The sequence below is a fragment of the Schistocerca piceifrons genome, chromosome 2 (assembly GCF_021461385.2).
Source record: "Schistocerca piceifrons isolate TAMUIC-IGC-003096 chromosome 2, iqSchPice1.1, whole genome shotgun sequence".
Lineage (NCBI taxonomy): Eukaryota > Metazoa > Arthropoda > Insecta > Orthoptera > Acrididae > Schistocerca > Schistocerca piceifrons.
In genome coordinates this window covers 332,702,978-332,728,431 of record NC_060139.1, presented here as the reverse complement: position 1 = coordinate 332,728,431, position 25,454 = coordinate 332,702,978, and the positions used below count along the sequence as shown (strand labels likewise).

The 25,454-nt window shown below is 41.0% G+C and overlaps 1 protein-coding gene across 1 annotated transcript in view; it reads left to right on the top strand.

Annotated features, from left to right (window-relative positions):
• The window catches only part of LOC124777110 (calcium permeable stress-gated cation channel 1), a 161,358-nt gene that overhangs the window by 81,766 nt on the left and 54,138 nt on the right, over nt 1-25,454 (top strand). The window contains exons 7-9 of the mRNA XM_047252395.1: nt 1,142-1,327; nt 9,769-9,849; nt 21,675-21,795. Of these exons, the coding sequence (XP_047108351.1) occupies nt 1,142-1,327; nt 9,769-9,849; nt 21,675-21,795 (388 nt within the window). The remainder of the gene's footprint in view (nt 1-1,141; nt 1,328-9,768; nt 9,850-21,674; nt 21,796-25,454) is intronic.

Here is a 25,454-nt window from a genome sequence, read left to right as displayed (position 1 = left end):
CAAACTATTAAAGAATTTAAAAAGGTCAGGTAGAAGCTGCTTTGAAATGGTGTTGGAGAATCTTTCCAATATGTTTTTCTAGTATTAAGGACTTTCTTTTAGTGGAGTAGAATACAATTAATATTTATAAGTAACAGTAATTGTGATATACACTTCTTTTGTAGTTGTTCACGCAAACTTATGACAAGGAATGTAAAATATGAAGTAGGCCAAAAGTCACTCCCTATTATAACTTTTTGAAAACATTAAATTATTCTTGTTTGTTTGTAATCATTATAGGTATAAACACCAGAATGCACAGCTGTAAAATCAGACATCTAACATTTTTCATCGTTTATTCTGACATGTTGTGGATGTATTTTCTAATGGAGAGAGAGTTTTTGCTTTAAAATGTGGCAGAGAGGTGGTTATAATTTAATAATAAATTAGTGGAATAATAATTTCAACACTGTTCTACCTACAAGGAAGGTGGTCTACAATTTACAGAAACATTTCGAGAAAAGTTGCCACAGGTCAACTAGGCCATCAATAAGTGTGCTTAAGCATTCTAGGTCATCTGACAATATGTATCAACACAAGTGGAAAACGATTAAAGAAAGAATACAATAAATAATCCTGTAGCTTCAGTAAAGTGTTCAGTTATTTCAGAATTCCAATTGTTTGCATTGTATTCAGTTAGGTTATAATGGGTAGTGGCTTTTGGCCCATTCTGTATGTCCACAGTCTAAAACAAATCCTGTATTTATCTACATACAATGAATGAATGAATCAATGAATCTATCTATCTATCTTCAGGGCCCAGCTACATTCAGTTTTATTGTGTTAACAGCCTGAGCGAGACATTGTAGGTACAATGTATCGTGTAGGAAGAAGTGTGTAACTGGGCTGGCTTTTTCCATGTCCCTCATAGTCTTACATAGTTCAATTTTGTGTGGCCTGTCAATAAAAAATTAAAATGTATGGCTCTGTACAGATTTGGCAGTCTGTCTGCTGTAAGCTGCAGTTTTTGTTACCTTAACTTAAATAGTATTTACTGAATTTGTAGGAATAAGCTATTACTTGAAGGAATTTGCATGTAGCAACTGGTTTAAGTAATAAACGAAAAGGATTCAGAATGTTAATCATATATTTTTTTCCACAGCTCTCCATATTTGTGGATTCATGTAACATTGGCAATATTATACTTACCACTTGGCATCATAGTAATGAGGAGGTTTTCTGTGACCATGAGATTTGAAGAAAGTGACACTGCTGTTTCCCGAACATTGATGATAACAAATATCCCAAGAAAATTTTGTGATTCTGCTGATATCCGGAGACATTTTCAGTAAGTTTATGGATGCACAGTTATTGAAAAACTGTTTAATGAGGTAGTCAGATGTGAACCGCACATTTTTTGTTAGTGATATTGTTCTTAATAAATTTGTGTGTGAGATTCTTAGCAGAAAGTTTGAACCGCAGCTGACCACCACCAAAGAATTAAATACTTAGTTTCATTTGCAATATAATGCAGAGATTGGAGGTACTTCAATCTGGATATCTGGTGGTGGTGGTGGTAGTGTTTCTTTCCTTCAGAAAGAAATGTAGTATCTCTTGTGGTCTGTGTAGCCAAAATGTGAATACGCACAGAGATGAAGCTTTCACATTGATCAATGGTCAAATCCTGATGGTCCCAGGCCCACTGAATCATAACTGAAAATGTTGTTGGGTCAAAAAGTGAACACACAGGTGTGGTCTGCTGCAGAGCTCCATATCCAGCAATGTACAATGAATGGTGTACTCCTAAACACTTGTGCATGCATATGTGCCCTTCCAGCAGAGATGCCGGAGATCACCATCGATTCTACTTACAGGGCAGACAAGCCTCCAAAACCCATGTTCTGTGAGGAGCCATGGACATCCAACACCTAGTGGTAGTTTCACTGTCCTCCTACCTCTTTCCATAGATGCTGATAACAGTAGCGCATGAACATTTGACCAGCTTCACCATTTTCAAGATAGTTATCCACAGGCTCTGAGATGATGATATTTATTATTATTATTATTATTATTATTATTATTATTATTATTATTATTATTATTATTATTATTATTATTATTTACCCTTTGTGAAAGTCACTTATGTCAATGGGTTTCCACATTTACAGACCATATCTTCACTAAGGCTAGGGTGATCCCCTGTTAGTGTCTGCTCAAGTTACATACTTTTTGTTACCATGTCATGTGCCCTCAACACCACCAGATGGTATCCAGTGTCACTGTGGGTAGTGGTCATAATGTTTTGGCTTACCAGTGTAATTACGAGAAATGGTTATGATGCTTCTGCATGGCTCGCTGGCTGGATAAGGGCTGTGAGGAAAAAGAAGTAAAGCTGTCTATGGTGGTTTTAGTCAGTATCTAAAACTTTGCTGTCTAATCACTGAAGTACTGAAATGAATGTCTACATGCACATGATTATTCTGCAATTCAAACTGTAAGTGACTTTTTAAAATATAATCATAAAATGCCTTTATCTTTCATGTTTTCTTAAGGATCATTAGAATGGTGCTTCTGATCTGCTGTTGTGTTCTTATTGTTGTTACTTACATGATGTACGAAACTTCATTCTGCACATCCATACTAGTTTGTGTTCATTAGTAGTTTTCCTTCTAGGGTTTGATTCATTATAAGACAGCAATTGATAAATGTGAAAAAAAATTGTATATGTAATGTTTATTAACCCAAGAAAATACACTGCCTGACAAGAAGAGTGATGTTCCCAAAGGACATGGTCAGATGTCAGTGTTACTATGTATACATTCACGCTGTCAGTGGGTATATAAATGATTAGAGCTGCAACCAGTAAACCCCTTCCCTGATTCTTTAATGAATTGAACTCCTATGTATAAAACAGTTTCAAACTTCTGATTACTTTACAAATGAGTTAATACACTCGTGTTTGGCATTAAGCCTATAAGTGAAAAAAAGTTTAGTCACTAAGTGCTCTTATTCTCAGATACTGAATGGATACAGTCTGGGTGAATTGTATACTGAGAGTAACTTTCCATCAAGGCTATACAGTTTTAACTGTAATACTAGACTTACTGCATTAAACCTTTAACACAAGATTAGAGCTCTTAATGGTGAGGTTCTGACACTTCTAAATTTCTAAATTCAATCAATTACTATTTGAAATACTTGAAATAAAATTTTTGTAGCCCCTGGAAGCTATTAAATAGAGCAGCCTGCAACTAGAATATGCCCCAAGTTAGCTATTTAGTAATATAGAATCTCTGTGACAGGTAGAACTGCCGTCAGAGAGCATGAAACTTGTTGAGGCTTAGTGTTGTTACTAGACTTGGTAGGGCATATAAGGAGTGTGAACTCTACCAGATGTTGAGTGGTTACTGTGAAGGACATGGAGATGTCTACACTTGTGTGACATCATCAGCACTTGCGAGATTTTTAAAGGACTGTCATTGTGGCTTTCCATTTGGCAAGCTGGTCAAATTGTGCAATGTCCAGATTGTGTGGAATTTGGATGTGACAGTGGTCTGAAGTTGGGTTTCATGGGGCTGTGAGAACGGACATATTCATCATTAAGGTTCCTGTTGACCACATCTGACTGAGGGAGGATCACTGTAATATGCACCAAGCACATGGTAACCCCCTGCACATCAGCCCCTGCTATCCAAGAACGGGTAAAAGACTTCATGCAACACACGCTTGTCCCACAAAATTGGTCGGAGACTAACAGCAGCCCGACTGTGGAATTGGCAACATGTGCATAGGTGGCCAGTAATACCACAAACCAAATGTGTGCATTTGATGTAGCGCTATGACTGAGAAGTATGGACTCTTGTCAGATGGCCTCAAATTGTGTTCAGCAGCCAGCTGCAGCACTACACTACCCTGGATGGCCATTGTTGGTGTCCTCTCAGGAACGTCAAGACTCTTTCATTGATTATGTACATGTGTGGTGAGCATAGTGCCCCAAGCTGTTGCAGCACCTGTTTCCTTCCCTGTGATTCAGTCCCTCAGCTCTGACTATTCTTTCTTCTCTTGTTCCTTCTCATGGTGGCAGTCTCTGAAGTTGACCAGACTATTCTCTAGGTTCTGCTCTCCTTTCTCGGAATATTCTTTCATTCATCCTTTCATCATCTTTTGGCTAATGTAATTTGTAGACCCCTTCTGGGTTTGACCTTTTTTTTAGTGTGGACTGACTGGGGAAGAACACTTTAAATAGTGCCTACTTCATGCTGTGTTAAAGGTCATCTGTGCATAATGTCTGCATAGACTATTGTTTGTGCTTCAAAGCAGTTGTATTAACGGGAGCCCTCTGGCAACAAAGGGACCGCACTGCTGATGTCAGAATTGCAAGTTCCCCGTGCAGGCCAGGGAGTAGATTTCTGTCTTCCTAGGGCATCAGGACTCCCAGAAATGGCCGTAGTGCTAGATGGCCTTTGTTGCGGCTGGGTTACACCTATGTGGGGAGCCCTCAATTGGAATAGGTGCCATTGGGGCAGACGTCTGGCTCTCTCATAAGACAGGTACAGAAATTTCAATACAGATAGTTATAATTCTACTGATTTCTCTACCATGTCTACCCTATGGGAACAGTGACAAGCCAGACATGTAGGAGCAAAGCAGTTTATCTAATTTACTTCCACTGTGTTAGTTTTAAGGAACATATTGAAGATCAATATAGAGAAGTAGAGTCATTGGAGAAGATGTGCAGTGGATCACTACTGGTTAAAGCCTCCTCTGCTGCACAATCTACAGCTGTTCAGGCATGTGAACATCTGGTTAACCGACCAGTGATCATTGCCCCACACAAGACTTGGAAGATAGTTCAAGGAATCATCTTCCACCACCTTATGTTCCAAACAGATGAGGAGCTATGGGCTAATCTTGAGCAATGAGGCTTATACTTTGTATACGTCTCACCACCAGTGACATGATTCCGATGCTTGCACTTTGGTCATATATCATCCTGCTGCACGGTGGATCCAAAATATGGTAACAGTGATGATCACTTCATGAAGGTAGTCCTTGTGAACAACTACTTTTGTGTGTCAGTTGCTTGGAACACTATCCTCCACATTCACCGATTTGTTCAATCTTCAAGAAAGCACGAAAAATATAGGGATATAAACCTGTTGACCATCTGTCATATACTGAGGCAAATAAAAAATGAATGCCTATGTCCTTTTGACGTGATGTCCAGTTAGCAAAAGTCACAGCTGTCACTCGCACTACCTCATTTTTTTTTTTTAAATTAGTTCTTTTACTGGCCTTCTCTCACTGTTCCCACAGCACTGTATTCAGGAACCATTTTCTGCACTTGGCCAGAGGAGCAGCTTTATCCTCAGATGTTGTACTGGTGACAGGGCTCCCTCCTCCCAGAAATCCGCAGGTCAGAGGCCAGACACCAGCCAGTAAATGAAGGAACCACACCCTGTGGTTCCCTGGACTGTCTGCTCTTAATCAGTCCACACTTTCATTGCTGACAGGCCCTCACAAGAATCTTGGCCACCAAAGACTTTGGCGATGGAGGGGGTTCGGGAGGAGAATTGGGATGAGGCTACTGCAATGACACCAGAGCTGCCAGATGCTCTCATGCTATCGGATTCTTTAACCAATAGTCATCCACTGCACATTTTCCCAGTGACTCGACTTCTCCAAATTGATCTTCAATATGTTCCTCAAAACGAACACAGCGGAAGTAAATGAGATAAACTGCTTTGCTTCTACATGTCTGCCTTGTCACTGTTCGCGTAGGATAGACATGGTTGAGAAAGCAGTAGGATTCCACCTCCAGCATGGGGAGTGACCAGACCTGACCCCATCATGCCTAATCTAAACACCTGTAATATGATCATTAAGTGGAACTGTAATGAATATTTCTTCCACCTGCCGGAACTACATCACCTTACTTCCTTCTCATCTTGAATTTGCATTGCTCTACCAGAAAAGCACTTTACTGATGACATTATTGTTCATTGTCAGAACCTCCCGGCCTCGGAAAGGGCACCTGGAAGGGTCTATACATAGGTTCGCGCAGATGTGGTCAGCGAGCGGATTGCCCTTTGCACCACTTTAGAAGAAACAGCAGTGCGAGTGCAGATGACCTCAGTGGTCACCTTTACATGCCTCTAGGCAGTCTTCTTACTTACCTTGAGTTGACCACATTAATCCAACAACTACATCCACTCCACCTCCTCCTCATTTCTCGTACTTGTGGATTTCAGTCATCTGATCAGGCCTTCTACTTGGCTAGCTTCTTACTGACTGTATCATCTCTCTCCTCAATGGTGTATTCCTACCCACTTCAGTGCCACCCATGGCATGTTTTCAGCTATTGATCTAATGATCTATTCCCCAAGTCTCAAGTATACTGGTCACTATATGACAAACTGTCTGGCAGTCGCCACTTTCTGGTGACACTGTTGCTTCCTGGCCACCAACAGATGGATGGGCTGTCACATTAGGTGCTTCAAAGAGTCAATGCGCAGTTGTATGCCTCTGCTAGTACCTTCACCCCCCTCTATGTCGACAATCACCAGTGCCACAGGAACTTCTGTTTCCCTTTCTATAGGTAGCCTCTGTCGCCAGCTGGTGCCATGGTGGATCAAAGACATTGCAATAGCTGCTCAGGTTCAACAAAGAGCCTTGAAACAGCATTTTCAGACCAGCCTTATCACTATTGAGCTACTTCGTGCTAAGCTTGCTGTCTAATTAAACGCTGTAAGAAGGAATGCTGGAAGCGCCAAGTCTCTTCCCTAGGAATACAAGCCACTTCATACCAGGTGTGGGACAAGCTCCATAGTCTTCTGCACTCAACAACTGTTCTGGGTCTTGGTCTTGAGGATGGTCTTGAGGATGGTCTTTGTACCAATGTTTCGATTTTTGTTGAACAAACTGCAACCTATTTTGCAACAGCTTTGGTGTCCTCTTCTTATCTGGCCAGCTTTCTGCTGCAGAAAAGACAAATTAAAGATGCCCCCCCCCCCCCCACATATAACACCTCCCTCTCGTCAAGCCAAATCATGTAAGGACCCTTTCATGGGAACGGCTTCATGCTCTTGCCTCCTCTCATGATATGGCCCTGGTTCTGATTCAATTCATAATCAAATGCTCCAACATCTGAATGTTATTTGAAGACTACATCTACTCAGGGTCTTGGACTGCATCTGGCTTGAAGGTCACTTCCCTTCACAATTGTGAGATTGTGTTATTGTCCCAATTCTTAAGCCAGGCAAAAACCCATTGTCTCTTGACAGCTACTGACTGATTAGCTTCACCTACATGCTGTGGAAACTGCTCAGAAGCCAGGGCCTGCAGATTATGCTGGGCTCTAGAGTCCCTGAGCCTGTTGGTCCCCCCCCCCCCCCCCCCATTGCCCCCCCCCCACCCCCCGTCTATGTGGGTTCTGGAGGGGGGCAATCCAATAGCTTTTTCTAAACACAAACACCTCATTGCAGTCTTATTTTGACCTACATAAGGCATACACCACTGCTTGGCACCATAACATTTTACTAACCTGCCATGACTGATGCTTAAGAGTACCCTACAGGCCATTGCCCTGAGTGTTACTCTTTCCCATCCAGCTCCAATTTACCATCAGATGGGCCTGTGCATGGACCCTTTCCTGTAGTTTGTATTGCAAAAATGCGGGTCATGCATTTCTGTCATCATTCTGTGGCCCATCCTGATAGAGTTTGGGTATGGTATGCAGTGCTTGGAAGCCATTACAAAGTCTTGTGTTTTGAGCCCCCCCCCCCCCCCCCCATTTGATAAAAAGAGGACTTGGTTGCTCCATATTAGTCAACTAAAGACTAGTTGCATGCAGAAGCTTAAGATGCTGTGGTTCCTTTCCCATACATCTTGAGGTGTGGATTATGCTCCCCTCCTGTGTTTACTGAGCTCTAATCTCATACCAGCTGGACCATGGTAGTCAGTTTTATGGCTCAGTGGCACCTTCAGACTTTGTCTGGCCTCTGGCATCATCTATACTAATTCTGTAGACAGTCTCCATGCCAAACCACTGATACTACCCCTTCGGTTCTGACAGTACCAACTCTTTTGTCTCATGTGCAATTGCCATTTGAAAATATCAGAATCATCCAATTTATCCCATCCTTTTTTGCATACGAGAAGCGTTGACCCTGTGATACCTGCTCTTGGGTGGGATTACTGGTTGGAATATGCCTTGCAGCACTTCGCCAGGATCCCTGCTTCTACTCACTGGAAAGTTTTCCCAGTGTTTTCTCATCTCCCCCTCCCCTCCCCTCCCCTCCATTGACCATGTTTCAGTGTGTAGTGACTCAACAAGCAGTTTTCAGGCTATTGATTAATGTTACTCTTGTCACCCTGTAATCTCCTCTATTCATGACCTTGCTAAACTTAGTCAAACTGACTGCTTGGTTGTCTTTCTCGGGGTCTGAAGTCATGTGGGTATCCTACAGAATGAACTGGTAAACCATTTGCCTAGATAAGTGATCACTCATCCCCATACATTTTGCTTCTAAAAGGTGCAGACTTGACGAAGCAAATAAGACCCCTGCCCAGTCAGGGATGGAACAGCATCTGGTTGGCTATTGCCTCTTCTAATAAAGGCTGCACTACAAAGGAGATTACTATTGCATGGCCATCTTCCTAACATTTCCCACGGAAGGAATCCATTCTCCTATGTTGCCTCCACATTGGTCATACCAATCTAACCCATAGCATCATTTTACGTAACAAGCCACCCCCACATCATACATGTGAAGCCTTACAAACAGTAGTTCATATCCTGGTGGAATGGCCCCTTGTAGCCCTCCATGCTAAGTACGGCCTTCCGAATTCTGTGCCTCAAATATTGGCAGGCAGTTCAGGGGTGGTTGAAGTGATTCTCCATTTTCTGCATGAAATTAGCTTTTATTTTCAGCTTTAGGGTTTTAAGCTATCTTTGGGGCAGGTGCGGGGTGGTTGCGATTGGTGTCTCCCTTGCTGCATGCTGGGCTATGGGAACCCTGATCCTATCTCTTTGACCAACTCACTTTTGTCCCAGTCTTACTCTGTTTTAATTGCTTTTAGATGTAGTTTGTGTCCTTTTTTGCCCCACCCTATTTTCTGTATGAGAGGAAGTGTGCCGTTGAATAGTGAATACTCTCTAACATCTTGGCTACAGGGGAGCAGGGGTGGGGCAGCTTTGGCTATCCCAGATGAGCTCCCGTGGCCGATAAGATCACCAGATCTCTACCCAATAGAACACGTGTGGGACCAGCTTGGATGTCAACTGTGCCCCATTACCATTATCTGGGATATCAAGGACTTGGTTCAACAGTTGTGCGTCAGCTTGCCTCTAGAGAGAATAAAACTGTTTAAGCACCTTATCCAAACTGAATCTATGCATGCATCCATCCCAGGGGGGATGCAACATCATACTGGTATGTGAGCTCATACCGCCAAGTTCTTTACAAATATGATAAAATTGTTATCACTGAAGTAATGTCAAATACACACTCAAACTGTGAATTATTGCCCCCACCTCCCCCTTCCTATGGGTGGTTTGCTTTGTCTGGCAGTATATATATGATAAGTTTGTGTGAAGTAAGTAATTATGCAATTTAAATATTGTGCAGGTAATTTGTAGAAATTGCAAGCTGCCTCACAGAACATTTACGTCACTGTGAAGATAATATTTTGTTAAAGCAACTTGTAAATGATTGTTGTTTCCATGAAAATCATATGATTTAATGTGATTTCTACACCTTTTGTAATATTTTTCTTAATCATTTTCAGAGAAGCACACCCAGATGTAGAAGTTGATGAAGTACAGTTAGCATATGACATAACAAGAGTGAGTGCACTTGAGAAGCAGAGGTATTAATTTTTTTCATATTTACACCAACTCATAACTTTTTACAGTATTTCTTCAATTTTATCCATTGTGGTTTGTATCCTAGCTTTAAATGAGTAGTAGTTGTTGTTACTGTTGCTGCTGCTGCTGCTGCTTTCAGTCCAAACACTCGTTTGAGGCAACTTCCCGTGCTAGTCTATCCTGTGCAAGCATCTTCACCCTCCAAATAACTACCGCAACCTACATCCTTCTGAATCTGCTACTGTATTTACGCGAATCTAAGCCGCACTTTTTTTCAGGCTTTTGTAATCCAAAAAACCACCTGTGGCTTAGAATCGAGTGCAAAGTAAATGGAAGTTCTGAAAAATGTTGGTAGGTGCCACCGTAAGGAACTTCTGTCGAATATACTGTATGTAGCGCTACACAGGCATGCTTTGCAGGCACAAAGATAAATACTGGCGCCAAAACCTCTGTGTCAGTAAATAAATTAAAATAAAAGGTAGAAGCATGTAAACATTATGCCATGTATTCTTTCATGTTTGCTGCTGTCTCATTTAAATCCTGTCTGCCTAGTAAACTACGGAACTAGAGTGAGACAACAGTAAACGCGGAAGAATATACATATCATGTCATGTTTATATTCAGATATTATTCTTACTCTGAATAGGGATACAGTCAAAAATGAAGCACGGCAACTGACTAGATTTTTAAATCTAAGATGACCCTAATTTCTGTGCAGAATGTAATGTACTAAAGAGGCGTCTGCAAAGATTTTCAAACGGAGAAAAATTTTAGCTGAACTCTCGTTCAGAACATCTTCTATCATACGCAGCAGTGTAAGTAACAACAAATAGCAGTCTCTTGCTCGCCCCCCCCCCCCCCCCCCCCCCCCCCCCCTGCCCCGCCAAGCTGCGGTAGTGCACACAGAAGAAAGCCATGATGCATTTTCAATTTTCAGCTTAGAGTGATGTAAACACCTATAACAAAGAGAATGGCACTTATCAGATCAAAGCAAAATAAGCAATCACTTCAAACCAGACGAAGCACATGAAAAAGGAAGGGTACCGCTATAAATACGGACGGAGCGCTTGACACATAGCAATGGCTACTTGGTAAAGCTTAACTGTTAAGCTTACGACTTGAACGAACTACTGTAGCTGTATCTTCGTCCATTTGACCTCAATTGTGGCTCATGTTACAATGGACCAACTTTGTTTAGATTTGGAGGGGGTGGTCTAAATCTTTTCTCTCCCCTTGAATTTTGAGTCTCAAATTTCAGGTGCGGCTTAGATTCGGGAAAATTTTTTTCCCTTGATTTCGAGTCTCATTTTTCAGGTGCGGCTTAGATTCGAGTAAATACGATAACTGTATTCATCACTTGGTCTCCCTCTACAATTTTTATCCCCTACACTTCCCTCCAGTACTAAATTGGTGATCCATTGATGTCTCAGAATGTGTCCTATCATCCCATACTTCCTTCTAATTGGGTTGTGCCACAAATTTCTTTTCTCATCAGTTCTGTTCAGTACTTCTTCATTGGTTATATCGTCTGTTCATCTAATCTTCAGCTTTCTTCTGTAGCACCGCATTTTAAAGTTGCTTCTCTGAATTGTTCATTGTCCATGCTTCGCTTCCATACACAACTACACTCCAAATAAATACCTTCCTAACACTTAAACCTACATTCGATATTAACAAATTTTTCTTCTACAGAAATGCTTTTCTTACCATTGCCAGTCTACATTTTTTTTCCTCTCTACTTTTGCTGTTATCAGTTATTTTGCGTCCCAAAAAAACGAAACCTATCTACCACTTTAAGTGCCTCTTTTCCTAATCTAATTCCCTCAGCATCACCTGCTTTAATTTGACTACATTCCATTATCCTCATCTTGCTTTTTTATGTTAATCTTACATCCTCCTTTCAAGGCACTGTCCATTCTGTTAAACTGCTCTTCAAAGTCTCCTCCTGCCTCTGATAAAATTACAATGTCATCAGCACACTTAAAGATTTTTATTTCTTCTCCCTGAACTTTAATCCCTACTCCAAATTTTTTTGTCCTTTACTGCTTGCTCAGTCTACAGATTGAATAGATCAGGGATAGGTACAACCCTGTTGTCTCACTTCCTTCTCAACTACTGCTTCCCTTTCATGCCCCTCAACTCTTATAACTGTTGTTTGGTTGCTGTACAAGTTGTAAATAGTCTTTCAGTCCCTGTATTTTATTTCTGCTACCTTCAGTATTACAAAAAGTTTTACAGTCAACATTGTCAAAAGCTTTCTCTAAATCTACATACATAGTTTTGCCCTTCTTTAACCTATCTTCTAATAGCATCATTATTGTCTTGAGTGTTCCTACATTTCTCAGGAATCCAAACGGACCTTCCCCAAGGTTGACTTCTATCAGTTTTTCTATTCTTCTGTAAAGAATTTGTGTTAGTATTTTGCAACCATGACTTGTTAAACTGGTTAGTAATTTTCACACCCATCGGCAACTGCTTACTTGGAATTGGAATTAAAATGTTCTTTTTGAAGTCTGAAAGTATTTCATCCCTCTCATACATCTTGCATTCCAGATGGAAGTTTTGTCATGATTGGCTCTCCCAAGGCTATCAGTAGTTTTGATGGCATGCTGTCTACTCGCTGGGCCTTGTTTGGACTTAGATCTTTCAGAGCTTTGTCAGATTATTTTTGCAGTATTGTATCTCCCATCACATATTCATCTATGTCATCTTCCCTTTCCATAATATTGCCTTAAAGTTCATCTCCTTTGTATAGACACTCTGTCTACTCCTTGTATATTCTGTCTTTCTGTTCTTTGCTGAGGGCTGGTTTTCCATTTGAGCTCTTGATATTCATACAGCTCACTCTCTTTTATCCAGAAGTCTCATTAATTTTCCTGTAGGCAGTATTGATTTTTGTCCTGGTAAAATACACTTCCAAATTCTTAGATTTGTCCTCTAGCCATCCCTGCTTAGCTATTTTGCACCTCTTGCCAGTTTCATTTTTTAGGCATTTGTAATCCCTTTCCCCTGGTTCTTTTGCTGCATTTTTATATTTTCTCCTTTCATCAATTAAATTCAATGACTCCGACATTATCCAAGGATTTCTATTAGACCTTGTCTTTTTACATATTTGATCCTTTGGTGCCTTCACTATTTATCTCTTAAAGCTCTTCTGCTGTATTTCTTTCCCCTCTTCTAGTCAACTTTGCGTAATGCTCCCTCTGAAACTTTCAACCACCTCTGGTTCTTTCAGCTTATCGAGGTCCCATCTCCTTAATTTCCTACGTTTTAGCAATTTTTTCAGATTTAATCTGCTGTTCATAACCATTACTAATGAGTTACTTTCATAAGATATGAAAGGTAAAACATGGTTTTATTAAAATGCCTGATGGATCGCAAGCCCTGAGGACTTGTATTGTTTTGGCATTTTTGCACATAGTGGTATACATTATTCTTATTAGTTACATGTAGATTACTTTATTGATATAATTATGATCAAAATAAAACAATGAAAACTACAGGTTGGAATATCAACAGTGTATGAAAAGATAGCTACTCTGAAGATGACACATTTAAGTTGCAGACAGGCTTCTGGTCCAAGCTGTTGGAGTTGAGGATTATGTGTGCTTGCTTGAATGGTATGAATGGTATGTGTGTCTCTCTTTCTGATGAAGGATGTGGCTGAAAATGTAGATGTAAGTGTCTTTTAATTGTGCCTGTCTGCAACTTAATGTCACCTTTACAGTAAGTAGCAATCTGTCTTTTCCTACATTATGACCAAAATAAACGTGTAACAAATCACTTACTGGTTGTAGTATTAGTTGCAGAGATTTAAGTTGTAGATAGTTTATCATTTGGACTGGTTTCCTTAAAGACAGTAATATTCTGAGTAGAGCTATCTATGTATGTTGCAAACCTTAAATATGTAAAAAATTAACGGTATTAACAAGCATGTCTCTTTATTCTAAGCTATTACTGTAGATTTGTGATAACTTCCTGTAGATTTTAGAGGTTACTTGTATGCTGTATATGTTTATAACTGTTAGATTCTGGTCTTTTTAGCAAAAAATAGCTCTCTAAATTGCTGAAAAAACTGTGGCCATATAATTCATTTTGCTCATTTAAAGTAGTTTGCTCCCTGTAAATCCTGTGCAAATTAAGTAGTAGCTAAAAACCTAACGGTTAGCTGCCAGTGCTCTAGATGTCATCAGTTTTAATCAACTTACGATTTTTTGATGAAATTTGGATGTTTGTCCATCCATATTTTTAAAATATTTCTTAAATCCATGATTCTTATCAGATGACAATGGAGAATAAAAAAATTGCAACTTTAGCCATGTTTGTCTGTGGGCTTTTAATGAAGAAAAGTGTTAAGCTTTCAGACAAAACCTATTCTACAATGCTACTGGACCTAACAGCCTTATCATGCCTTGTACAAGGAATAACATATACTAAAAAAAGTATTAAGGAAGATTCTCAATTTTCTGTGTACACTTCTCATTCAGTCATGTACATCTGACAAATTATGAGGACAATTATAGTGACCAGCACAATGAATAATGGGTGATGGTAATGATGATGCACCTGTTATTGCTGCTGTTATCATCATCATCAGCAGCATCATCATCATTATTATCATCAGGAGAATCAGTTACAATGGATACACTATTTAAGTTATACAGAGCATTCAGTCTGGCTCTAAAGTCAACTGCTTTCAAACACATGCCCAGAAGGCCTGGATATCTCATAACTCCAACCTTGGTGAATTCCAAATTGACCATGTTCCCATTGCATGGAAAGTCTGCAAGTTCTAGAATGTAAAGGTTCTGAGAAATGACAATCTAGGCTCAGATCATTACCTTTTGAAGATCAAAGTTAGACTAATTTAAAGAAATAACAAAAAGGTTATTCCCAGAAAAAATTGATAATTTTGACAGGCATGCTAAGAAACAATCAAAAACTCATTCACAGATTCGAAACTTTAAATCCCGAGAACTAGGAACAATTAAGAGGCTCTAGTCATACAGCTAATGAGAACCATTCATGAAATCAAGAAAACATGTTTGCTGGGATGATGAATGTAGTGCAGCAGGACAGGTTTGTTGGCAGAAATGGAATTTCCAGAAAAATGAAGTGAAAGGCGTCAACTTTCTAAACGTGAGAAAATTTGCATCAAAAAGCATGCTTGGAGTGAAGTGTGTTTTTGATAAGAATCGATTTGTACTGGCTGAACAAGAGTTCCAGAAAATTAACACCATGTAACTTCTATAAAACCTTCAAATACAATCTGAACAAATAACAACCTCCATGAACCTACACCCCCCCATGAACCATGGACCTTGCCGTTGGTGGGGAGGCTTGCGTGCCTCAGCGATACAGATAGCCGTACCGTAGGTGCAACCACAATGGAGGGGTATCTGTTGAGAGGCCAGACAAATGTGTGGTTCCTGAAGAGGGGCAGCAGCCTTTTCAGTAGTTGCAAGGGCAACAGTCTGGATGATTGACTGATCTGGCCTTGTAACAATAACCAAAACGGCCTTGCTGTGCTGGTACTGCGAACGGCTGAAAGCAAGGGGAAACTACAGCCGTAATTTTTCCCGAGGGCATGCAGCTTTACAGTATGATTACATGATGATGGCGTCCTCTTGGGTAAAATATTCCGGAGGTAAAATAGTCCCCCATTCGGATCTCCGGGCGGGGACTACTCAAGAGGATGTCGTTATCAGGAGAAAGAAAACTGGCGTTCTACGGATCGGAGCGTGGAATGTCCGATCCCTTAATCGGGCAGGTAGGTTAGAAAATTTAAAAAGGGAAATGGATAGGTTAAAGTTAGATATAGTGGGAATTCGTGAAGTTCGGTGGCAGGAGGAACAAGTCTTCTGGTCAGGTGACTACAGGGTTATAAACACAAAGTCAAATAGGGGTAATGCAGGAGTAGGTTTAATAATGAATAGGAAAATAGGAATGCGGGTAGGCTACTACAAACAGCATAGTGAACGCATTATTGTGGCCAAGATAGATACGAAGCCCATGCCTACTACAGTAGTACAAGTTTATATGCCAACTAGCTCTGCAGATGACGAAGAAATTGAAGAAATGTATGATGAAATAAAAGAAATTATTCAGATTGTGAAGGGAGACGAAAATTTAATAGTCATGGATGACTGGAATTCGAGTGTAGGAAAAGGGAGAGAAGGAAACATAGTAGGTGAATATGGATTGGGGGACAGAAATGAAAGAGGAAGCCGCCTGGTCGAATTTTTCACAGAGCACAACATAATCATAACTAACACTTGGTTTAAGAATCATGAAAGAAGGTTGTATACATGGAAGAACCCTGGAGATACTAAAAGGTATCAGATAGATTATATAATGGTAAGACAGAGATTTAGGAACCAGGTTTTAAATTGTAAGACATTTCCAGGGGCAGGTGTGGACTCTGACCACAATCTATTGGTTATGACCTGTAGATTAAAACTGAAGAAACTGCAAAAAGGTGGGAATTTAAGGAGATGGGACCTGGATAAACTAAAAGAACCAGAGGTTGTACAGAGATTCAGGGAGAGCATAAGGGAGCAATTGACAGGAATGGGGGAAATAAATACAGTAGAAGAAGAATGGGTAGCTTTGAGAGATGAAGTAGTGAAGGCAGCAGAGGATCAAGTAGGTAAAAAGGCGAGGGCTAGTAGAAATCCTTGGGTAACAGAAGGAATATTGAATTTAATTGATGAAAGGAGAAAATATAAAAATGCAGTAAGCGAAACAGGCAAAAAAGGAATACAAACGTCTCAAAAATGAGATTGACAGGAAGTGCAAAATGGCTAAGCAGGGATGGCTAGAGGACAAATGTAAGGATGTAGAGGCCTATCTCACTAGTGGTAAGATAGATACCGCCTACAGGAAAATTAAAGAGACCTTTGGAGATAAGAGAACCACTTGTATGAATATCAAGAGCTCAGATGGAAAACCAGTTCTAAGCAAAGAAGGGAAAGCAGAAAGGTGGAAGGAGTATATAGAGGGTCTATACAAGGGCGATGTACTTGAGGACAATATTATGGAAATGGAAGAGGATGTAGATGAAGATGAAATGGGAGATACGATACTGCGTGAAGAGTTTGACAGAGCACTGAAAGACCTGAGTCGAAACAAGGCCCCCGGAGTAGACAATATTCCATTGGAACTACTGACGGCCGTGGGAGAGCCAGTCCTGACAAAACTCTACCATCTGGTGAGCAAGATGTATGAAACAGGCGAAATACCCTCAGAGAAGAATATAATAGTTCCAATCCCAAATAAAGCAGGTGTTGACAGATGTGAAAATTACCGAACTATCAGCTTCATAAGTCACAGCTGCAAAATACTAACACGAATTCTTTACAGACGAATGGAAAAACTAGTAGAAGCCAACCTCGGGGAAGATCAGTTTGGATTCCGTAGAAACACTGGAACACGTGAGGCAATACTGACCTTACGACTTATCTTAGAAGAAAGATTAAGGAAAGGTAAACCTACATTTCTAGCATTTGTAGACTTAGAGAAAGCTTTTGACAATGTTGACTGGAATACTCTCTTTCAAATTCTAAAGGTGGCAGGGGTAAAATACAGGGAGCGAAAGGCTATTTACAATTTGTACAGAAACCAGATGGCAGTTATATGAGTCGAGGGACATGAAAGGGAATCAGTGGTTGGGAAGGGAGTAAGACAGGGTTGTAGCCTCTCCCCGATGTTGTTCAATCTGTATATTGAGCAAGCAGTAAAGGAAACAAAAGAAAAATTCGGAGTAGGTATTAAAATTCATGGAGAAGAAATAAAAACTTTGAGGTTCGCCGATGACATTGTAATTCTGTCAGAGACAGCAAAGGACTTGGAAGAGCAGTTGAATGGGATGGACAGTGTCTTGAAAGGAGGATATAAGATGAACATCAACAAAAGCAAAACAAGGATAATGGAATGTAGTCAAATTAAATCGGGTGATGCTGAGGGAATTAGATTAGGAAATGAGGCACTTAAAGTAGTAAAGGAGTTTTGCTATTTGGGGAGCAAAATAACTGATGATGGTCGAAGTAGAGAGGATATAAAATGTAGGCTGGCAATGGCAAGGAAATCGTTTCTGAAGAAGAGAAATTTGTTAACATCCAGTATTGATTTAAGTGTCAGGAAGTCATTTCTGAAAGTATTCGTATGGAGTGTAGCCATGTATGGAAGTGAAACATGGACGATAAGTAGTTTGGACAAGAAGAGAATAGAAGCTTTCGAAATGTGGTGCTACAGAAGAATGCTGAAGATTAGATGGGTAGATCACATAACTAATGAGGAAGTATTGAATAGGATTGGGGAGAAGAGAAGTTTGTGGCACAACTTGACCAGAAGAAGGGATCGGTTGGTAGGACATGTTCTGAGGCATCAAGGGATCACCAATTTAGTATTGGAGGGCAGCGTGGAGGGTAAAAATCGTAGAGGGAGACCAAGAGATGAATACACTAAGCAGATTCAGAAGGATGTAGGTTGCAGTAGGTACTGGGAGATGAAAAAGCTTGCACAGGATAGAGTAGCATGGAGAGCTGCATCAAACCAGTCTCAGGACTGAAGACCACAACAACAACAACAACAACAACAACAACAATGAACCTACAGGTCAAAGATTCCAGAGGGAAAATAGCCCATATTGATCAAGATAATTGCTAGAGTTTAGCTAGTAACTTTGAATGTTGTCTCAGCTGCGAGGCTCCAGAGACCAGATTCATTTATGAGAACAATCCAAACATCCACCCAGATTCATCTCCATTCCTGAAGGGAGAAAGTGCAAAGGTCATCCCAGCACTGAAGGCCAATAAGGGACCGGGTGGTGATCTGATGATTGCTGAACTGTGGCAGCATGCAGGGTATATGGCAATTGATAAACTTGTTGCAAGCATTCAAGAGATTTGGGAAACTGAAAAAGTTTCAACGACAGAATCTAAAGAATAGGATGGAACAAACTGATCCACAGTTGGGAGAATACCAAGGAGGTGATTCACAGAAGTTGAAGAAGATCTAAGATAACTTTAAGTTTCTCCTAAAGATGTCCAGATAGCCACTGAAGGAAAAACTATGAACACACAAAGATTTCAAAGAAATGCTTATTTTGCTGGTCACCAAGAAGTACAGTCACTAATTTGCAGTGACTTTTCCCATTCCCAAATATTCTATTAAATATCACTGGACTGAGCTCTAAAACAGCCCATTTAACTTCACCAGTCTTTCAGCTATGTCTTATCAGTCTTAAAATAACTTCTTTGATATTCTTGATATTTTCATCTATTTAAGCAGTTGATATGTGGTAGAATGAGATTTGCCAGCTGTTGTCGCTATTTCTGAAGCAAGAAAAGCCACCCACAGACGTGAGGCTTTTTAAGTGTCATATTTATAACCTGTTTACACATCACACAGTTATGAGGCATTTCTCTCAAGCAGGAAGCAAAATTCCATCTTTGGGAATTGTTCACATAAATCTACCATTTTGAAAATAGAGAGCAAAACTGCTAGGGTGAAAAAATTCACTGTAGACAGAAAAGACATTCCTGACCAATACTACAGACAGTACTGAAGTAGTGTTACAGAAGCATACTAGAACTGCTGCTTTTATCCCAGGAATGCTTGTTACCTGTTCATAAGCATTCAGATTCCTTGATTTTTTAGTTAGTTGTGACTGCTTACAGGGTATACACAGACAGAATCTCCAACAGATAAAACAGTTGTTTTGGTAGTTCTTTTTTTTACTGCAATAAAACCAGGTCAACTCTGATTGTCAGCAGAGAGTATGCAATATGTCACACACATTTATCAGAAGACTGAAGGGATTGGTGAAAGAAGCTACCCCTGATCTTCAGCTATGGCAATCAACAATTCTAAATGCTCTACATGAACATCTTTACTGGAAACAACTGGATGCAGTTATTTCTGTTATTGGGTCCTCATCAAGAAATTTGTTCTTGTGTTTCCTCAGACTTTGTGTGAATAGAGGGAGACTGTTCCCATAAAAGCTTCGTTAATGGTAGTGCTATGTTTTCTGTGATTTATAAAATGGATTGTCATGTTTTATGCATTTGGGGCTAAGAGAAGTATCATCAGTCTTGGAGCACATTTGTGATTGCATTATAGTGAATGAATGAATTTTGTACTACATTGTCTACCAGTGTTTGTAAGCAAAGTTCATTTCAGAGTGAGCAGTCACTGATATTGTATACTCGCACATGCTGAAATTAAGTTTCTATCACAACTGTGTGAAGTGTGTGTTGACTTTACTTTGCAACGTGTTGTTGCTCAAACCTACAATTCAATCACATTCTTATGACAGTCATATGTGATTTTTACAAAATAATCAGTGACTCACTCCATTGACAAAATGTCATTTTTTCCAAAATTTGTCTGATCATTCAAATGTTGCACTTCCACAGCAGCGAGTTGGATGTGTCCTCACATCTCCACTTCTTCATTTTCCTTTGCAAGTACCCAATCAAGGTTAATTTTTTATGTAAAAAAATAGTGTACTTGTACATTCAAGTTTGTAATGCCGTGTGATATTTGAAGAGTTGTGACTAGTAGTCATGAAAGCAACTGGGACAAGAAAAGTGTTAGGAAATGTGAGAAGGTGTGCCAAGAGGATGAACAGGAGAAGATAACTGAAGAAAAATATGAATTCTGTTGTCTTTTTGTGTGTCATATTGTGTTTCTTGATATTTCACTTTTTCATTACTTTTCTCCTTGTCTACTTTGAATATCTTTTGCTCTATTTGTCATCTTTCTTTCTTTTTCTCCTCCCACCTGTTGTTTTTGCAAGAATTTCTTTAAATTTTCCTTAGCCTTCTGAGTTTTATCTCTCTCTCTCTCTCTCTCTCTCTCTCTCTCTCTCTCTCTCTCTCTCTCTCTCTCTCTCTCTCTCTCTCTCTCTCTCCCTCCCTCCCTCTCCCTCTCTCCCCTCTCCCTCTCTCCCCCCTCCCCTCCCCCCCTCCCCTCTCCCCCCCTCCCCTCTCCCCCCCTCCCCTCTCCCTCTCTCCCCCTCCCCTCTCCCTCTCTCCCCCCTCCCCTCTCCCTCTCTCCCCCCTCCCCTCTCCCTCTCTCCCCCCTCCCCTCTCCCTCTCTCCCCCCTCCCCTCTCCCTCTCTCCCCCCTCCCCTCTCCCTCTCTCCCCCCTCCCCTCTCCCTCTCTCCCCCCTCCCCTCTCCCTCTCTCCCCCCTCCCCTCTCCCTCTCTCCCCCCTCCCCTCTCCCTCTCTCCCCCCTCCCCTCTCCCTCTCTCCCCCCTCCCCTCTCCCTCTCTCCCCCCTCCCCTCTCCCTCTCTCCCCCCTCCCCTCTCCCTCTCTCCCCCCTCCCCTCTCCCTCTCTCCCCCCCTCCCCTCTCCCTCTCTCCCCCCTCCCCTCTCCCTCTCTCCCCCCTCCCCTCTCCCTCTCTCCCCCCTCCCCTCTCCCTCTCTCCCCCCCTCCCCTCTCCCTCTCTCCCCCCCCCCCCCACCCCCACCCTCTCCTAGTGTCTGGAGTTCTTCTATCTTCCCTGTTGCATTCCATTATTGATTTCCCTTTCACTATGGTCTTCTGATCATATAACCAAATGATTATCCAGTTTAAATTTTGCACTGTCGCTTTGTTCTGGTGATAACTGAGTTGATACATTAACTATAGATGTGTAACAAAATTAAAGTTAAAACTTACATTTTATGCTCCTAGTGGTAAATTGTGACACAGATTGCGTTAGCAGTCTATTCAAATCTGCATATGCCTTAGACTTGGCACACATTACATAGTTCTGTGAGTTGTGTTTTGCAAAAATAAATCAATTTTGGAGTAACATTCATTTTATTTTATTGCAGAGAGAAAGCTTATCAGGCAAAGCTGTATTGTGAGAATTACTTAAAAACAAAGAATGAAAGGTTACTAATGAGACCATATGCATGTGGAAGCATCTGCTGTTGTGACTCCTGCTGCCCACCTGTGAGTTATGTCTATTAATACAAATTTATGTAATTTCAAATTAAAGGTTTTACTGATGGATTGACCAAGAAACCAGATGTCTTCTACATTTTAAGAGTGTTTTTACAACTACAAATATTTATATAAGAAGCAGAAACATTCTGTTGAATTTGAAAGTTTTCTCAGTGCTGTCATGATGATGATGATGATGATGATGATGATGATGATTTAGAAAAAGCTTTCTGATGTTGCACAAATTTATATTTATTTACTAATGAAGTAATGAACCAGCTTTGTTTCTTGGGTCATTGTCTTATTATTAAATGACCAAACTCACATTTCTTTCCCTCTTCTCTGAAAGTTTTAGTTACACAAATATTAGATTAAAATTATAATTTCACCTTTATTTTTCATCTTTTATTAAATTCATTACATGAAAAACTTTCTTTTAACTAAAGCTAACTGTTTCAGTGTGATGTAAAAAAAATAGTACTTTCTTATGTAAATAGTCTACAGGTTATAATTTTTATATCTTTTTTACCTCCTGTATAAATGATACGATTGTAAGTCACATGTCATTTCGTTTGTGTTTGGGATGTTCTTTTATAACTTGCTGATAACCTAAGAAGCCAAATGCTGGTTCATGGTCAAACAAATAAAATTTTGCCAAACACGAGGAAGTGTTTCCTATTTATAATGTTTTGTTTTATTATTACAGCTATATTACTAGTTCACCAGCTTTTGTACCACTCATACATTGCCAACCATACATGGAAATTACACTTAGTCCAACATAGATATTTGTAATAAGAGCAGTCAAAGGAGGGTTAAAATTACATGGAAAGTGGAGGGAGATTTGCAGTACTCATTTAAGAAATCTGTTATAGTGACATAGTAGTCTTCATTCTCAAAACTTTTCTTCTGGTTTATAGAGACTGCAACCGCATGCTGCTGGTGGCCATGTGCTACAAAACTTTGTAGCCAAATGAATAATACAGGATGGAATAATGACATTATTATCAAAAGATAGATTGCTGCTTACAGCAAAGAAGACAGGTTAAGCTGCAGACAGGCAGAATTAAGACATTTACCTAAAGCTTCGGCCACAGCCATTGTCGGCAAAAGAAAAGCACGCCATTCATACATACAAGCAAGCACACCTCATGCACGTATGACTGCCAACTCTGGAGTCTCAGGCCAGAATGCCTCTTTGCTGTGTCAGTTGCAGTTGTTTATTGTAGTTTTGAAGCTGCTTCTAAATAATGGTGTACTTTCTTATTTGGAGGGGGGGGGGGGATGAAGCAGAATGGTAGGACAAGAAAAATGAAAGAAATTATTGCAGCCGAAATGCTGTGGTTGGCCGTGTGTGTGTGTGTGTGTGTGTGTGTGTGTGTGTGTGTGTGTGTGTGTGTGTGTGTGTGTGTGTGAGAGAGAGAGAGAGAGAGAGAGAGAGAGAGAGAGAGAGAGAGAGAGAGAGAGAGAGGGGGGGGGGGGGGGAGGCAGAGGAGGGTGTAGGTATGCTTGTATGTATGAATGGTGCATTTTTTCTCTTTTGCTGATGACAGCTGTGGCCAAAAGCTTTATTTAAGTGTCTTTTAATTGTGCCTGTCGGCAACTTAATGTGTTTTCTTTACAGTAAGTATTAATGTCTTTTTCTACATTATGGATATTCCTACCTGGAGTGTCTGTTGTTTATATTATGAAAAGGATAGATTGCTACTCACCATATAGAGATGTTGAGTCACAGACGAGCACAACAAAGACTGCTAAACAAGTGAGCTTTTGTCCAAAAAGGCCTTCTATAGTAGACACCACACAAGCACAGCTCACAAGCATATGACCACTGGCTCTGGTGACTAAGGTTGTACTGCGAGCAACTGCGCATGATGAGAGAAGCAACTTTGGTGGTAGGGGTAAGGAGGTGGCTCGGGCAGGGAGGGGGAGGTACAGCAGGGTAGGGAGTGGATTGTGGGAGTGTGCAAGGACATGGTGGGGCAGGGTAGATTCAGTTGGGAGGTTAGACAGAGGGGAGGTGGGCTGGAAAAGGAAAGAAGTAGATGGGGGGAGGGAGGGAATGTGGGTGTGTTGGTGAAACAGAAGGCTGTGTAGTGCTGGAGTGGGAGCAGGGAAGAAGGTATTTGGGTGAAGCACAGTGGTTAACAAAGTATGAGGCCAGAGGGGTTACAGGAACATAGGACGTATTGCAAGGAGAGTTCCCATCTGTGCAGTTCTGAAGAGCTGGTATTTGTAGGAAGGATCCAGATAACGCAAACTGTGAAGCAGTAATTGAAGAGGAGAATGTCATATTGGGTAGTATGCTCAGCAACTGGACGGTCTATCTGTCCATTAGCCACAGTGTGTCGGTGGCCATTCATGCTGACAGAAAGCTTGATGGTTATTGTGCCACATAGAAAGGAGCACAGTGGTTGCAGCTTCATTTTTAGATCACATTACTGCTTCCATAGGCAGCCCTGATCTTTATGGGATAGGTGACACATGTGACTAGACTTGAGTAGTAGGTGGTGGTGGTGGTGGTGGTGGTGGTGGTGGTGGGAGGCTGTATGGGACAGAATTTACATCTAGCAGGATTTTTCAGCTATGAGGGGATGTGGTGGATGTTTGGAGGCTGTTGTAGAGGTTGTGGTAGTCCAAGGCAGGAGTGGCTGGTGAACAGGTTGGAGAATTCTTTGACGTGGAGGACACCCTGTGCACATATATTGAACAAGTCTTGCATATAGGTCTGTTACAGGAATATGAGGTATGAGCAAGGGGTTGGGAGCAGGGTTGGAGTAGGGATGAAAGAGGATATTGCATAGGTTTGGTGGGCTGTTGAATACCACACTGGGAGGAGTGGGAAGGGCAGTGGGTAAGATATTCCTCATTTCAGGGCAAGAGATGTAGGTGATGCCCATGTGGAGAATATGATTCAGTTGCTCCAGTCCTTGGTGGCACTGAATCTCAGGGGAAAGCTCCTTTGTGGCCATATGATGAGGCTCTGGAAGGTGGTGGGTGAGTCAAGAGATAAGGCATGGGAGATTTGATTCTGTAAGAGGTTGTGAGGGTTATTATGGTCTGAAGTCCTCAGTGAGACTCTTGATATTTTTGGAGATACACTGCTTGTCGATATAAATGCAATGGCCACGGGTGGCTAGGCCGTGTGGAAGAGGCTGCTTGGTATGGAATGTGTGGTAGCTGTCAAATTGGCAGTATTTCTGACGATGTTTGGTAGTGTTGATATGGACGAGGGTGCTGATTTAACCACTTTTGAAGGGGAGGTAAATCAAGGAAGCTGAGTTGTTGGGTTGCGAAGGACCATGTGAAGCAATTGTGGAGAAAGTATTGAGGCTGTGGAGAAATTTAGATAGGGTGTCATTACGCTTGATTCAGATCATGATGATGTCAACCTACTCTCCTACTTAAGACACAAGCCATTTCCTCCACAGACTATACACAATTCCTGTTCCTTTACTACATAGTGGCCTGCTCATCACTATTGATGCCACCTAGCTTTATACTAACATCCCTAATGCCCATGGCCAAGCCGCTATTGAACAGTATTTTTCCCAACACCTAGTTGATTCCAATCCTACAATCTCCTTCCTGGTCACCATGAATTTTCTCTTGGGAGGCATCACTACAAACAAAATCACAATTGCACCTGCATGGCACCATCCTATGCC